Source organism: Myzus persicae, unplaced genomic scaffold (genome assembly GCF_001856785.1).
Source record: "Myzus persicae strain clone G006 unplaced genomic scaffold, MPER_G0061.0, whole genome shotgun sequence".
Classification (NCBI taxonomy): Eukaryota; Metazoa; Arthropoda; class Insecta; order Hemiptera; family Aphididae; genus Myzus; species Myzus persicae.
In genome coordinates, this window is record NW_019100918.1 from 1,411 (window position 1) to 19,155 (window position 17,745).

Genomic DNA, 17,745 nt, shown 5'->3' on the forward strand with positions numbered 1-17,745 from the left:
TAACTAAAATAAAGATATTTATTTAATTTCTACATAATATGACGGGCATTTATTATAAGAGGTACCTTAGAGGAGCTGCGTCTGGTTTTAATCTCCTACCACATAATGGTGAAAACCCAGCTGTTTTTTGTACAAATGATTTTTCTGCTAATTGGGATGCAGAAAAATGCAAAGAACACACTACAGCTAAAAATGAAAATTGTTATATTGAAAATATGTAGGAAAGATCAATTTTCATAAACTAAAATGTGTAATGACAATTTATTTAAATAATAACATATAGCTTTATAGTAGATTATAGTTAGGATAGGAACCTTTTTCAAAATTGACTTGGTTTAAACTTGTCCCTTTCTGAATCTGTTTTAACCACTTTGACCTCATCTCACTATCCTTCGGAAATCTATGCAAATGTACACCGGGAGCTTGTACATGCCGAGTACTTTTGCTACCACTAAAACAACCCTCAAATACACAGACTGGCATTTTAACAATGTAAATAATAACCTAAGCTGTAAAAAATAAAAACAAATTTACTTTAAAGTTTAAACTTTGTAGTAATAAGTTGCTTTTAATTTTACTATAGTAATTAGTAGACATTACTACATTAGTGATTAGTCAGTACTCAGTTGTCATTAAAGTCATTGATAGTGTCGAATGTTGATAATATTTTACTGATAGTATTTAGTCCAATGAGAAGAGGCGAACGTCGGCAGCCATATTTGCGCGGAAACAGTTGCAAACTGGCATATTGCTGACATACCTATTTAATTTGTCATGGTAAAAACGCTATATAGTAATTTTCGAAATGGTATATGTTCACATTTCTTGGTATATTAGTAACTATTTTTGTACGGCTTCATCGAGTGAAGTGTATATCGGTTAATCATCCTTTATTTCCATCACGTACTCTAGACGCCGCTAGATGGTAAACATCACCTATTGTTAGAGGAGCGACCTGTTCCGACCCGTCTATCGACGGGTTGTTGTTGACAACGCACAGAGTCAATTCATAGAATTGTCGACCAATACAATGGTTTCGAAAATCGATGAAAATATCTGGTGATGTACACATTTATCATAGTAAACACTCAATTAATATTTTGTTAACACACAGCTTACCCACACCAAAAACGCTGAGATTTCAGGACACTCGCTCCGTTGTCCGCCAAGACAGAGTCAGTCTGTTCCAGACACCCAGACCTTTACGTTTACATTACCTTTGCTCTCTCCGTGTTTTCACAGCCCTTACTAAACAGTATTTTAAATTATCACTCTGTGTTTAATTTTTGTCTAAAGTCATGAATTCTAACATTTTAAACATGTTTAAATGCGTACAGTGCCCGTCGGGTTCTCCACGAAACGCAATTTGGTTACCCACCAAAAGAAGCATACAGGTGTACGTTTTTTGTGTACTGTTTGCCCTTCGACATTCAACGATAAGTCGCATCTTAATAGACATCAGAAGAACATTCATGGTATGTATTAAACATAAAAAGTTTTATTTCTATCTTATACAATACTAATTTATATTATTTTTTCCTGAGGTATCGTTAACGTTCCGAACCATTTGAGACCCATGCCCGCTGCACCGATCATCGATCAGCCGGCACGACCGAGCGTGATACAGTTCGCGTCTCCTACCACCCCGCAGATCCAAATCGCGCCACAAATATTTGTACCCGATCTCCAGGCCGGTAGTTCGAATATGATATCTGAAGACGAGATGTGTATGGCAGCTATGGACGAATATGAGGATACAGGTTAGTTTTATTTTGTTTATCAGAATTAATTAAATTTTTAAAAGACCAACTGAATTTAAACGTCTTAAATTATTTAAACGAATACGTTACATTATTTTAAAAGACGCTTCTATATCATTAGATTTATCACAAGTTAATTAAATTTTTTAAAATACGTGCACCAAATTACCGTACAACCCTCAATATTTATCAAATACTTAGATTTATTTTATTATTCGATGATTAGATTTTTTAAATTACCCATCGCGAATTATTTGCACGATGACGATAAAATATAGTAATATGAATTATTTATCAATTACTTAGATTTTTTTTTTTTAATATGTAGCTATATCTTTAGATTTTTAAATTTTAAAAGACAGATATTATTTTATAAGCTGCTTGGATTTTATTTCTCAGTCGCAGGTTGATTAGATTTTTATTAGATTCAGCATTAAATTTATTTATTAGATATTGATATTATGTATTTTTTATTTTTGAAGATTCTTCCACCGTAGCCATAAATGGTAAACGCGTTTCGACGGCCAATACCACCTCAGCTGCTAGTGCAAAAAAGACGCGTATGGAAATGGCGAAGGTCCCCAGGTTCGTAGAAATTTTGTCGTCTGCGAGCCGTAAAATCGGGCGGCCCCCTTTTCGGCCAAAATGTACCCTTCCCTTTTCGGCCAGTGTCCCTTTTCGGCCAAAACTTACCGTTCCCTTTTCGGCCAGTGTCCCTTTTCGGCCAAAACTTACCGTTCCCTTTTCGGCCAGTGTCCCTTTTCGGCCAGTACCTACAGTTAAAATTTACAATAATAACAAACGAACTTTTTAATTAAATAAAAAATAAAACAATTGGCAATAAACTGGTATAACATATTATTATTACAATTTATTATATTATATTAGTATTTATAATCAATGTTATCAAATAAATTTATCGAATAAAAATTAATATAGTCATATAATACATATAGGTAATAAGAAGGTATATAATAATAATTATGATAGACGATAATAAAAATATAAATTTATGAATATGTCAAAATATTATGATAATATTGTAGTCATGATTATAGTGATATAGTTGATAATATAAAAAAATTAATATAGTCTTATAATACGTAATAATTACATTAGTTGAAAAAATTAATATAGTCATATAATCCCTATGTAATAATAATAAAATTCACTTTTTATAATTGTATGAGATTTGTTTCACAAATTTGTAACGACATATTTTACTATTTTTATAGTCTTCAATGTAAGCTTCATTTTGTCGTTGCCGTTCCACATTTTTTGCATCACGAGGTGTTTTTATAATGTTGATACTTCTAATTTTTATGTATATATCTGTTTGAACTTCATTAATAAGGATAGATAACCAGCTCATTATGGATGGAGTATGTTTATAAAAACTTTGATTGAAAAAGGAGTGGAACGACTCGCAAGCATTAGTGGTTCTAGCCAAACTTCCCGACGCAGCAGCCCAATATTGAGGTGGAAATAAGCTCTCTTCATTTATGAAATTGTCAGTCAAGTAATCACAGTATTTTTTTAATCTTTCATCATCAGGACAGTCCGACATAAAATCGTTTACAAAACATTCTGATACTTCATATGGGTCTAAAAACAATAATCCAAAAGTGTGTCTAATCCATTGTCCTATTTCAGATGACATATCATTATAATCTACAGATAATCCAAATTTTTGTACATTTCGCCACCAAGCTTGGGTCAAATGGAATCTACAACCCACTATTTCAGTGTTAGGCCAAACGTCTTCAACAGCTTTGTGAATTGCCATCTCAAAGTCTATCGTGACCCATTTTGGAGAAAATTGTATACTTAATTCATTTAATAAATTATTTATTTTATTGAAAGTATATACATAAGTTTCGTAACTTTTATTTAGTAATAAGCAAAATATAATAGGAATATAATGTCCATTTTTAAGTATGTGGATGGTAAACATTTGGGTAAAAAACCGAGGACAAAATTTAAATGTACCATCCATGTATATTGAATCTATTTCCGATAATAACTTTAAATTTGTGTTACAAGAAAATATAATAACGTGTTTTTCTATGTCATTAAATAATAAAAAAGGCTCACCTTCTTTCGTCACCGGTTTCGTATCTTCTAAAGCTTTATGTACTCCGGCGAGGTCTTTAGGTACAGCAGGAAGAATTTTTTTACGCTTTTCATAAATATTTTTGCTTATTCTTTTAACGTCTATAATATTGGCATTCGATGACGTATTTTTACAAATCACTTGCATAACAATTTTTTTTGGTCTACAATGAAGATCATCTTCAGCTTTTCTTTTACAAGCTGAATTAATTATTTGACGATCAATTAAATTCCTTGTATATGGACCATGGTTTATGTGTATTACATTCTCGCTTTCTGAGCAAATTTTATTTGTTTGATCTGTATATACAATAGCATCACACTTACGATCAATGCACTTCCAACGAGTTGTGCCGTCCAATTTTGTATTAGCTTTTGAAAATTTAAAAAGTTTAAAAACTAATAAAGACTTTCCCCGATTACTTTCAATAAATTCGGCCATTATAAATTATAATTTAATTAATTTTAATTTAAAAAAAAACGTCTGTATGTAGGTACCTATGTATACGAGAACACTTTCGTACTGAGTGTTTATTATCGTTTCGTACAATGTGTGTGTGTGTGTGTGTGTGTGTGTGTGTGTGTGTGTTGTGTTAAATTGACGACCACGATAACATATACCTAATTAGTTTTCCATAATATAATATATATATTAGATAAGATGAAAACGACAAGGTACTATATTATATGTTATACGTATTGTATACTATATTATCTATAGAGTCTATAGGTATACTTTGGACACATCACTGTAATTGATTGGGGCGCATTTTATATTATATATATCAAACAAGGAAAAACACTGGTTTATCTTTATTTCCAAAAAACCAACTATGAACGAAATTAAACTTACATTGAAAAGTAAAAATAATAAAAATAGTAACATTTTTCAAACAAAAATTAATTGTTAATTTATTTGACTAAGTAATAATATGTTAAATCATTTTATTGCCAATTGTTTTATTTTATTATTTTTTCACTCAGTTGTAGTTAGTAATGTTTACCCAAAAATGTAATTTTTAGATACAATCATATTTAATTAAATATAAAAATTGTTAAGTTAATTTTCGTAAATTTTAAAGAAAACTGTAGGTACTGGCCGAAAAGTGACAGTGGCCGAAAAGGGAACGATAAGTTTTGGCCGAAAAGGGAACGGTAATTTTTGGCCGATAAGTGACACTGGCCGAAAAGTGACACTGGCCGAAAAGGGAAGGGTACATTTTGGCCGAAAACGGCTACGCCCGTAAAATCGTGTGGTACTATACTAAAAATCTGGATAATACAATGATTTATTCTGACTTTCTCCAACCACTTATACCCGAGCATTACATTTATTGAAAACGTACGTACAAAAACATGCGATTAAATTTAATTTGAAGCTCGAGGTGACATACAATCGTCCGAACGTACCCAATTCGTCGGAGAACAGAGCATTCAAGACTTCGGCGGTAGAAATTTTTCCTGGCTGCGACATTAGAACAATTGTAGAGATAGCGTATATGAAGTTGATGAAGGAGAAGGATGAATATATTGGAAGAGGTAGCGGTTTTACTTTAGAGTCCATAGACGGGTTATTATTGTCGGTGTAAAAATATACACCGATGGGCGGTTCATCATATAAAGAGTTACCGACGTATATCGACAGGAAGCGAGCCACCATCAATCCTCAGAATATAGACCATGAGTGCTTCAAGTGAGTGATTCTCGCGAGGCACGTGACCGAAAATTTATCTGATAAATATAAATATTGTGTCGGAGAAAATTATAAAAAGCATGAGGACAAATATAATTTTGATGGCATAACCTTCCCTACACCTCTCTCGGACATCACAAAATTCGAAAAAAATAATGTAAATGTATTTATAAACGTGTACGACCTCGAAAAAAAATTCCAAATACCAAAATTGCCGAGGTATGAGGTCTATCCGCTGCGTGTGGTAGATGAGGAGAAAACTGATCATTTTGACCTGTTACTGGTAACGGACAGTGACAACTCGCATTATACATACATTTCTAATTTTTCACGACTCGTGCGCGCGCAGAAAACAAGACATGACGGACACGCTGTTTTTTGTAAAAGGTGTTTAACGTCATTCGATGACAGGCGTCATAAGCTGAGCGGGCAGGAGGCCCTGAACCAACACAAAATGATTTGCAGGGCGCACAAACCTATTTTATCGGAGATTCCTAAGGAGGGTGATAGCGTTGAGTTTAAGGCGTAGAAAAAGACACAGTGACACCCGTTTGTTATATACGCGGATTTCGAAGCATTGTTAGTGAAGATGGAGAAAAAGAAGGGCGAAAAAACAACAATTGTACAGAGACACGAAGCGATGAGTTACGGATTTTTGGTGAAGGCGGGCGACAACGTACCGGAGGAGTTATTGGCCGAGTACGAGATACCGGCGGGGCCGGTAATCTACAGAGGCAGCGAAAACAGGACGGACGTGGCGAAACATTTTGTGGAGCCGATAGTTGAGGTGTCCCAGAAAATTGAGAAACTGATGAAGACAAATATTCCTATAATCATGACCGAAGGTGAAGAAAAAACACACCAAGAGTGTAATACGTGTAATTTATGTAAATGTAGTTTAGCCGGGGGCGATAAGGTTAGGGATCATGATCATTTGACGGGGAAATTTAGGCAGACCTTGTGCTCTAGGTGTAACTTAGAGTTACAACAACCTAAATTTATCCCCGTATTTTTCCATAATCTCTCAAACTATGATGCGCATCTTATAGTAACGGAACTTGGATATGATACTCAGACTATCAATGTTATACCGAACAGTGAAGAGAAGTATGTATCTTTCTTGAAATATATAAGTAGTACCTTCATTGTTCGGTTTATCGACACGTTCCGGTTTATGACGTCGAGTCTGTCGTCCCTGGCTGAAAATTTAGTTACACCCGAACATGACAACTTCCGTGGGACAGCCAAACATTTTGTCACCGGAGATATGCCGCTCGTGAATCGTAAGAGGGTGTACCCATACGAGTACACGGATAGTTGGAGTAAGCTGGACGAGACAAATTTACCGAGGAAGCGAGATTTTTATAGTTCGTTGACAGAGACCGGGATTAAGGAGGAAGATTTTGAACACGCGAAGGAGGTCTGGGACCACTACTGCTGTACGACGTTGGGCGAGTACAGTGACTTTTATTTGAAAATCGATGTGCTGTTGTTGGCGGACGTCTTTGAAAACTTCCGCGATGTATGCATGAGGGCATACAACTTGGACGCCGCTCATTATTTCACCGCCCCAGGCTTGAGTTTTGATGTGATGCTTAAGTTTACCGGTCAATAGCTGCAGTTATTGCATTATAACGACATGTTGTTGATGTTCGAAAATGGTCAGTATATTATTTTTATTTTTAAAAATGGACATATAATAATTTTATTTATTTTTATAGGTATACGTGGTGGACTAGTGCAAGCGAGCAAACGGTATGCGAAGGCGAATAATGTCAAGACCCTGCATTACGAAGAGATTAAAGATAGATCGTGGATAATATATCAGGACTGTAAGTATATTTTTCAAAACTTATTAATTTTTCATACTCATTAATATTTTTTATTTTTATAGGTAACAACTTGTACGGGTGGGCAATGTCCTAGTACATGCCGTACGGTGGGTTCAACTGGGTTGAACCTACATTAAACGGATTGGATGATTTGGATGACACCTCCCCCATAGGTCGTGTATATGAAGTTACTGTCTCTTGCCCGAAAGAGCTACATAATCTTCACTCTGATCTTCCGTTCCTCCCGCAAAACAGTGTGCCCAGAGGGTCAAAGGTTAGAAAGTTTATGGCGACATTTGAAAAGAATGAAAATTACGTTATACACTACAGAAATCTGCAGCAGGCGATTAAGAACGGGTTGATAGTTGAAAAAGTAAATATTTGTATTTTATAAGATTTTAAACAGATGTTTAATATTTTTTTCTTATAGGTACATAGAGTTATCCAGTTTAACCAGTCAGATTGGCTGGCTAAATATATTGAGTTGAATACTGAGATGAGGAAGAAGGCGAAGAATGATTTTGAGAAAGACTTTTTTAAATTAATGAATAACGCTGTATTTGGTATGTCACTTTATTTATTAAATTTATTCTATTTTTACTAACATTTTTATTTTTACAGTTAAAACAATGCAGTCAAAACGCAAGGCGATGAAGATGGAGTTGGTGTCATGTGAGAGGAGGTTGCAAAAACGTATAAACAAGTGTACGTTCAAACACTGTACAAATTATAATGAGAACCTGTTTAATAAAATACTTATTGCCAGCTCCAAGAACACATTGCATGTCTAAGATGGCTGAAGACATTATGGCTTGTCTTTATAATAAGTTTCAATAGTATTGAGCCGGTTTAGTATAGCAGGAAATATTTTTTTCAAACCGTCGGTATTTTCTCCGATATTTTGTAATGAAGCTTCAATTTTACTCATACGTTCCACTATATCTAAACACGATTTTAATATTTCTGTTTGTTCTTCCTGTGCATGAATAGATTTGTAATTATGTTCGAGTAAATGTTCGATTTTATCAAATTTATGTGTATATGTTTTGAAAGACTGTTCAATATTTGTAATAATATTTTTAGTATCACCCGACTGAGAACTACCAAACACGTTCATAGCTTTAAAACGACTGAGACTATTTTTTAACATCACGTGTTTTTATCCAACTATTATGTGTATTATCAAATCCGAGCCACTTGACAAATATTTGGTTAGGTTTTTTACGTATAATTTTTTCGATCAAATATTCGTTAGGGAAATTAGTTTTGAATATTTCTTCAGAGTAAAAACAACCGGCTATAGGTTTAACCATATAAACTTGTAACTGATATGTAACTGGTAATGTTTTATTTATTTTAATAACCTCGTATATTTCAGTAGACCAGTTTGGTAGATAACCTTTTGTAAACATGCAGGCGCGGACTGGTAAAAAAGGGCGCGGGATGCTAAATAATTTAAAGGGCAAATAAAACAAATTTTGGGGGCAAATTTTAAATATGTAGGTTATTTATAAAATATTTAAACATTTTCTTAATAAAATATTTTTTTAATAAAATATTGTAAATACGTTAAAAATGTAAATAGGTGCCAAATTACAACAGCCATTCAAAAAATTACAAATTTACAAAGTTCTACAGTTGTATGGTAAAAAAATAAAAATGAATTAATGGTCCGTAATTACACATAACACATTCAAATATTATACTTAATTACTTTTAAAATATCATAAATCCGATTTTAGGGATTGCGACATAGGTAGGTAGTAGATAAATGATTAAACAAGGATATACTTTCTACTTAAGTGCAATACTCATAAATCTCAGTTATACTGATATACATTTTTATGTTCACCTGCAGTACAATAATTATAATATTAATAAAAATAATAAATTAACCACGACAAATTAAAATCTTTAAAAATTGAACCTTGAAAACTGTTGAATCCAAGCAAAAAAAAAAATAACTTACAAAAAAATATTATATATTGCGCCATGTATTATTATAGATATAATATATTTATATTATGATACATATTATTATTATTCATTATTGATACAAAATAAAAGTAAACTTATAATGTACATTATACATAGGTAAGTACATGATATTCTTTGTATTACAATATTACTGAATGTATAAATTAATATTTAATAATGAACTTCTACATTTTAAATATTTTTATATTACCTAGTACCTACATATAATATGAAACAAGTTATGTGTAATATTGTTATCATTGACTTGTTGCATAGGTATGAGGTACCTACGACCTACCTGCCAAATTTATAATATTTTACCAAGCAAGTCTGAACTTTCAGATATTTTTTTTATGATATAATTAGTATCAGGAATAAGATCATGTTCAGTACTTATTAACATTAATGCATTCAACAATTCTTCAGAAAGGGTACTTCTTAGTCTATTTTTGATAATTTTTAATTTTGAAAAAGACCGTTCACAATAAACTTGAGTGCATGCTAATGTTAGTACAAATTTGTTTTTCAGTGAGTTTCAAAACCATTTCATGTTTATTTTTACACAATCTCGGATTATGCAATATGCCACGAGTTTGTAAAAAACTCACTGCATTTAACTTTGTATCGCATTCGCTAGCTAGAGTAAGGAAATTCATGGTTACCTACTCAAATTCAACCATTGACTGACCCTACGCGTGTTCTTTGAAAGCGATAAGATAAGTCAATAACATAAGATACAGGAAAAACCAAAAAAAAAAAATTGTGGTAGTGAATAATAATCTAAAAAAAAAAAAAACGGAAAAACCAAAAAAAAAATAGTGGTAGTGAATTAACGGAAAAGGTCCCAAATTTATATAATAAGTACACATTCGAATAAGCTGAAGAATGTAAATTGAATTTCCACAATATTTGAAACACGCATGGTAAACAAAATTGACAGCTATCGAGTTCATTATTATGTATAGATTCATTCTCATCAGTATCCTGTTGGTCTAAAAAAAAAATATTTCTATGTTCTCAAGTAGCCAAGTAAATAATATTTTTGTGTATACTACCATTATCTTCATTCAAATCAGTTTCAGAATCATCATTGTGTTTTGCTGGCATAATTGCATTTCCAATACTAGCACTGACCATCGTTTTAAAAGATATTGAAAAATTGCACAATTCACTTTTTACTTCTTCAAATTGTAATTTAGCTTTTACACAAAGGAATTCAAGTGCACCATCTATGATAATAATAATATAGTTAATCTTAATAATATAATACTTGTGTAAGACAAAAAAAATGGTAAGTACCTACCTACCTACATAGTTATAAAATATAATTCTAAAATTATATGTTTAATTAATAATTATTATATAATAGTATTTAGAACTATTTCATAGATAGGTTGTAGGTAGGTAGGTAGGTAGGTATTCAATTCATTACTTAATTAATTTTATCCAAGGCTGGGCAAGTTTCAAAAACTTTTAAACTCAATTAAGTTAATTCAAACAATAAACTAGTAAGTTAAGTTAATATCTAAAAATTAACATAATTTCTAACTTATTAACTTGTTATTGCCCAGCCTTGATTTTATCTAACTTTTGAAGAAACTAAGAAATTAAGTCTGTTAATATGACTCAATATTAATTATTATTAATGATATTATTTTATCAAATAATACTAAATTAGTATAACATTTTAAATAGTATTTATACTGAATTACAAACATTTTAAATTTATTACAACATTATAACATAATATTTCAGATAATATATTATATACTTTATGAAGCAAATAATTGGTTTTTAGCGGTTTTTAGCGGTTTTTAGGTTTTAATATGGAAAAAAATATCTATAATCTATATACTTTTGGTTTAAAAAATGTTCTCTCAAAATTGTAATGAATTAATCTCGATTTTATTTTTTATATTAGTTATTTAATATCAGTAAAAATAAATAAAATCTATAAATTATAATAATTATGCTAAAAATAAACATGCTCTCACATACATTCAAGATATGAGATTTTATAGGGTACATGCATTTATATTAAGATTAAATTAGAATAATATTTTCATGTATATTTACCTGAAAAATCTAATATTTTATTATTGATATCATTGAATCTTTTTGGATCTAAATAAGCCATAGCATTAAAAAGTTTTTTATTTTTCATAAATCTCTCCCTCATGGACATTGATACAACATCACTAATTCTTTGAAAAACATCAACTTTAAATTTCTTTTCTGGACTGAAATTAGTAGCTGAGTCATTTCCGAATTCTCCAGATTGTATTTTAGTTTTTTTATTTCTTCTTGTGGGAAATGTATTTTGAATATAAATATTTTCTAAGTGGTCTAGTTTAGTTTCCACCGTGTCCATGAAAGTTACAGCTCTACTTTTAATTTGTTCATATGTTTCGGTTATTTTCTCTATGTTAGTTGTTAAAGTTACAATTTTATTCCAAGCTATTACATAGTCAATGCCTTCTGTCTGTAAATACTTAGAAACAGGTGTTGTGAAAAAAAATATTTGTTGATATATAAAAGCAATCATTATAATTTCAAATTAAGTCCATTTTTCTAATAGTGCTCTTGCCTCTGATGCCATTTTTGAATCTTTAATAAACTTTTCATCATAACCTAAAATGTGTAATGAATTAAGTAGACAAATATAACGATCACACTTAGAGCCGTCTTCTGACCACGAATGAAAAATTGTCTTTAAAGCTTTGTCTTTGCTATTCCAACGTGTATTGCTGAGTTTTTGCAGTTTTCTCATTTTGTCATGGCCAATCTGGTTTTCAAATAAAATGTCCTTCCATATATTAGCTCTTTTATGAGACTCAGAAAAAAATACCGCTGTTTTTTGTAGAAGGCCAAATAAGTTTTGAGAAGCTATATTACACTTGGTGACATCACCTATAACTAAGTTTAATACGTGTGCATGACAGTGTGTGAATATTGAATCAGGTGCATCATTCTTAAAATATTTTTGCAACCCACTATACTCTCCGCTCATGTTCGCTGCCCCATCATAAGACTGGCTAATCAGATTTTTTACATCAATGTTCAATGTTTTTAATACATTTTTCACTACTTCATATTGATCTTTCCCAGTAGATGATTTAATTGGAATCATGGCTAATAATCTTTCTTTAACATATCCTTGGTATACATAACGAACACAAATACTCAATTGATCAGTTACTGAAATATCTTGAGTGGAATCCACTTCTAGAGAAAATTGACCAGTGGATTTTATTTCTTTAGAAATAGAGTGTTGAATCTCTTGACCGATTATTTGAATAATTTTATTAACAGTTGACTTTGACATAAAACTAACCAAACTACCTCGTCCACGACTTTTAGATTTTTTTTGTCTTTTTTTAATCATATTTTCAATGTGGTATTTTAAAATTGGATCATACTTTGCCACAAGTTGGGCTATTGCTAAAAAGTTACCGTGATTAAATTTTGTTTTATCATTAAGATCACTAATAGACTCATGCCTATGGCCACGAAAAGCCAAGTTTTGTTTAGCAAGAACAATTACTATGCTTATTATTCTATCAAGGACCATGTGATTTTTTTCAACTTCTTTATTATGAAAATTTTCAAGTATGACGTCTATATTTTTGTTAGTACAAGCTCTTAAATAACTTTCACATGCACTTTTATGTATTGCACTGTTTTCATGTTTCTGAACTTTTATATAAATGCTTTTAATATTAACTACTACACCATTAACAAATGCATTGGATAAATCTACTGAAAATGCCATGCAAGTACTACAATATATTTTGTTAGTAAAAGAACAATATGAAATCCATCTTCTTTCGACAATATCATCATTTGTCATTTTTCGAAAATAAATGTTTCTGGGATCAAACATAACTTTGGAATTATTTATAACAATTGGTTGAATAGGATGGTGCTCTAAAAATTTTAATTTAGCTACTATGCTGTCATTTTTATTTGGAGGTACAAATACAAAAGCATCAAAATGTGTTTCAAAATCATCTTTAATATTTTCATGTTCCATTCCAATTTCTACATATATTGATTCAGAATCAGATTCACCAATTTTATTTGTACTATTCAATGTGTTTGGCATTGAGGGGAAGAGTGAAACAGGTTGTAAAGGTTCTAAACAATTTTTTAATTCCTCATCAACTCTTTCTTTTCCAACTTCAATGACTCGTTCATTGTCTTCATTCATTGCATCAGATGTACACGGTATTGAATTAAATAATGTAATAGGTTCTACATTCGATACAGTCGATACAGATATGTCATTAATTATTTCTTTTTCTTCCGTTTGATTTTTATAATTTAAGAACTCATCCTGATCAACATTTTTAGAGTTAGATGAGCAGTGGACTGTATCATAAAATTCTATACTAACTGAAGGTACAGATGAATCAAAACACAATTTCTTTTGATTCTTGTCATTAGCAACTAATTTTAATAACTTTTGTTCTTTAATTTTTCTATTTTGGCTACCACTATTCAATTTATTTTTTGTCTTCCCCATATTTTAGCAATAAATTCTGTAAAATAATCTGATTTTAAAAATAATGCATTGAAAACAAAGTACCCAATTTACATGGACACACACATGTAGAAAACTGCAGTAGTGTGCTAGTGTGCAGTGTGTTCAATATTGTATGTCAAAACCCAAAGAATCAATTAAATTTTGTTTTAACATTAAATATAATAGGTATTGTTTATTGAATTATTACACATTTACACTCAATAAATTGATCAATTATGTATTTTTTTCAGAAAAATGATATAAAAACTAAAAAACTAAAAAAAAAGGAATAGATACCTGTGAGTTAATGCCTTAATGGTGCAACCGCCGATCGTGCATTCATGTATATTCTGCGCGTTTTGTTTAAGAAATCTTTTCAGTAAAGTCAAAAGTACAATACGCCTTACGTCAGCTATACTGCGAGTGGCGTGTCTGCGTCTACATCATAGTTGGATTTGGATAAACTAATTTCTAATAGACCATATTATACGATATACCTATATAGTCACCCGTCGGTCGTCGTCGGGACTCGGGTTATTCTTATCTATGATTTTATTGCAATATAATAAGTTAAATAAGTTATATAAGTTAACATCTTAGGAACGCCGCAAACGACGATGTTCGACGACTGCGACGATGTGGTGGTCGACGGATATAATATTATTGCACATAATGACTATTGACTATAATGACTTTATCGTATATAAAGCAATGTTCATTCTGCGGACTGCGGGCAGCGGGCTAATGAAATACAGACTAAAGGTCTGGTTTGGCTGTTGCGACCGACTGCAGCAGTCGCCGCGTGCAGCTGCTGCAGCGACGGTCGCGCGTACACCTATTGGGAGTTTCTGGATAAGTGGTTGCACTGGTGCGTCCGTCGCAGGTGCAGTGTGCGGTCGACCGCAACGACTGATAATAATACCAGTATTTCTGCAGTCACTGCAACGGTGTAGTTGAATTTTCAGAGCTTTCAGCCTAAATTTTTAAGTACAAAATGAATTTTTCGCGGGATGATGAAGCGAAACTTTGTGAACTTGTTTCGAATCACCCATCACTGTACGACTACAGTGATTCAAATTTTAAAGACATTCATATGAAAGACAACATATGGCGGGAAGTCGCCACTGCGTTCAATGGAAAAACTGGTAAGTTAATATTTATTTTTTAATACATTTCCTTTTTTTAAAATTATAAGATAAAATAATAATAATAATCATAAGATTAGAAATACAACATAATATACATTTTAAAGTCATTAATTATTACTTATAAAAATACGAAAAGGTACCTTATAAAAGGTATTAATCTTTAATGTATATTTACAAAATTAATTATATACGAAAAATCATAATAACAATAGTATATTTATTTATGATCTTAAAACAGTTTTGTATTGCCACTGTACTTGTCCTTCATTATTAAAAAAAGATTTGAAACTATCCCTCACTTCAAATCCTTCAGCGTTTGCGAACCCTCCGTGTCTTGCCAATGGAATCATATTATTAATTGTGTTATTTGATTCAAACTCTTCATGAATATTATTTTGAACATTCGTACTTTCATATCCATCCCTAATTAAATTATGGAGGCAACATGCAGCAGTTATGAGTGAATCACACGTGTCCGGGTTTATTGCAATGGGGGTGTAAAATACCCTAAAAATTTGACTAAGTAGCCCAAATGCATTTTCCGATACTCGTCGTGCCCGAGACAATCTGTAATTAAAAACTCCTTTTTCAAAATCTTCTTTTGCTTGAGCTCTATTGTATGGTTTCATTATATGAGTATGAAGCCTAAAGGCTTCATCACCAACAATGACAAATGGCAAACACTTGTTGGAACCTGGAAGTTGAGAAGCTTGAGGTAGCCCAAACTGTTCAGAATAAATTCGTTTCCCTATTGATGATTTAGAAAAAATGCCGCTGTCGCCTTCTTTTCCATACGAACCTACATCGATGGCTAAAAACTTGTACTTTGCATCAACTATTGCTAGTAGAACTATGGAGAAGTAATTTTTATAATTGAAAAATAGGGAACCTGATTTTTTTGGACATACAATTCGAACATGTTTCCCATCGATGGCGCCTACGCAATTTGGGAAATTCCAGCGTTCCCAAAATTCTAGTGCCCAAGATTTAAAATAAGTTTCTGTTGGTGAAGGTAAAAATACTGGTACAAGTTTTTCACAGATACTTGAAACAACTTCTTTGACAATGGTTGATATTGTGCAATGTGAAATCCGAAAGTCAAATGCCAATGATCTGTATGATTGACCAGTTGCTAAATACCTACAAGTTAAAATGAATATAAATAGTAGCAGGGTCACATTTGAACCAGGGCTTGAAATCGGTTTTGAATACCGGTTAAAACCGTTAAAAGACCGATATCGAAATCAAAATCGAAATTGAAACCTCAAAAATACAATACCGGTATTCAAAATTGAAAACAAATTCGAAAAAATTAAAACCGAAATCGAACGTAAAAATCTTAAAATATTCAAATAAAAAAAAAAACAGAATCAAATATTTTAAAATCGTAAAATATATTTATAACAATTCGCCGTACTCGTCGAATTACGAAGACGAAATTACACTGGTGGCTAAAAATGGACTGAATATTAATAATATATTACTAGTTATTCGTCGTCATGATAGAGACACGCCGATAACGATACATGAAAACTATAAATATAATGTAATAAATTAAAAACTATAAGTATATCGATAAGACAAGTTAGATTGAGAATTAAGATAATATTATGTACTAATATTTAGATACCATAGTCCATAGACTAAAGGTTGTATTTATAGAACTATAATTTATAAGATTATAAAAATAAAATAAATAATTATAATTATAAACTATTATTTAATTTACTCATTATAGTAGCCAAATGTTCCCAATGTACAGCAGAGCGAGTTTCCGGTTTTTTTCATTTATTATTATTCAATTAATTATTATTTACTGTAGATGAAGATTGTAAAAAAAGGTGGCGTTCTATACGTGACCATTATAAACGGCTAAAAAGAGAAGGTAAATTAGGAACCGGGTCTGCCGCACGAAAGGGAACAAATTGGCCTCTACTTAAATATTTGACTTTCCTCACAAATGTTTCAGAAGAAAGAAGGTAAATATTTATTCAGCTTCAGTTAAATTTTAATGCCTAATAGTGACTAATATACACAATTAATTATAACATTTTTCATCTACTAAATCATCACAGATCTCACTCAAATATATCTGACTTAGAAGATCACAACAGCACTGTAAATGAAGATAGTGTTCTTGACTACCAAATTGATCCAGAAGAAAGCAGGTAAATCTTTATTAGGTTGCTTCAGTTAATTTTTAACTCCTATGTGTTGTACAAAATAAATTATAACTTTTTTCTTCTACTAATTCATAGCAGATCTCACTCTAACATATCTGGCAATAGCAGTGTAAATGTAGATGGTGTTTTTGGGAACCAAATGGATTCAGAAGAAAACGTTTATTTCGATGATTCTGCATTAGTAAATTCACCATCAACAAGTGACACATGTTCCATTCCAAAAAAAAAAAAGGAATCTAAGTGATAGGGTTACAGAAATTTTAATTCAGAATAAAGATTCCAGAAAACAAATGTTGGAAACATTAAGTAAAATTAAAAATGTTGAGGACGATATAGACTTTTTTTATAAAAGTATTGCTATGTCTGTAAAAAAATTACCACCACACCTGATTTCTGAGGCTAAAATACAACATCTTCAAACATTACAAGCTCTTCAACTTAAATACACGCAAAGTCAACAACAGCAATATTATTATCATTTACCACCTCAACAATTAAATCTACAAGGAATGCAA

General features: G+C 31.5%; 3 protein-coding genes and 2 pseudogenes across 3 annotated transcripts; 3 read left to right on the forward strand and 2 right to left on the reverse strand.

The window, feature by feature from the left end:
- Positions 1 to 1,723: 1,723 nt before the first annotated feature.
- On the forward strand, positions 1,724 to 5,654 carry LOC111026821 (annotated as a pseudogene).
- Positions 5,655 to 6,005: 351 nt separating this feature from the next.
- On the forward strand, positions 6,006 to 7,386 carry LOC111026820. Its single transcript, XM_022304967.1, has 2 exons — positions 6,006 to 7,226; positions 7,287 to 7,386. The coding sequence occupies exon 1, from the start codon at positions 6,155 to 6,157 to the stop codon at positions 7,178 to 7,180; it is 1,026 nt and encodes a 341-aa protein (XP_022160659.1). The 5' UTR covers positions 6,006 to 6,154; the 3' UTR covers positions 7,181 to 7,226; positions 7,287 to 7,386.
- Positions 7,387 to 7,482: 96 nt separating this feature from the next.
- LOC111026824 lies at positions 7,483 to 8,041 on the forward strand (annotated as a pseudogene).
- Positions 8,042 to 11,931: 3,890 nt separating this feature from the next.
- LOC111026822 lies at positions 11,932 to 13,584 on the reverse strand. Its single transcript, XM_022304969.1, has 2 exons — positions 12,794 to 13,584; positions 11,932 to 12,727 (listed from the first exon to the last, which is right to left on the reverse strand). Exons 1-2 carry the CDS (start codon positions 13,582 to 13,584, stop codon positions 11,932 to 11,934), a joined length of 1,587 nt encoding a protein of 528 aa, XP_022160661.1.
- A 1,684-nt stretch (positions 13,585 to 15,268) lies between these two features.
- LOC111026823 (protein ANTAGONIST OF LIKE HETEROCHROMATIN PROTEIN 1-like) lies at positions 15,269 to 16,780 on the reverse strand. The gene is made up of 3 exons (XM_022304970.1): positions 16,777 to 16,780; positions 16,678 to 16,690; positions 15,269 to 16,187 (listed from the first exon to the last, which is right to left on the reverse strand). Exons 1-3 carry the CDS (start codon positions 16,778 to 16,780, stop codon positions 15,269 to 15,271), a joined length of 936 nt encoding a protein of 311 aa, XP_022160662.1.
- Between the last annotated feature and the right edge of the window lie 965 nt (positions 16,781 to 17,745).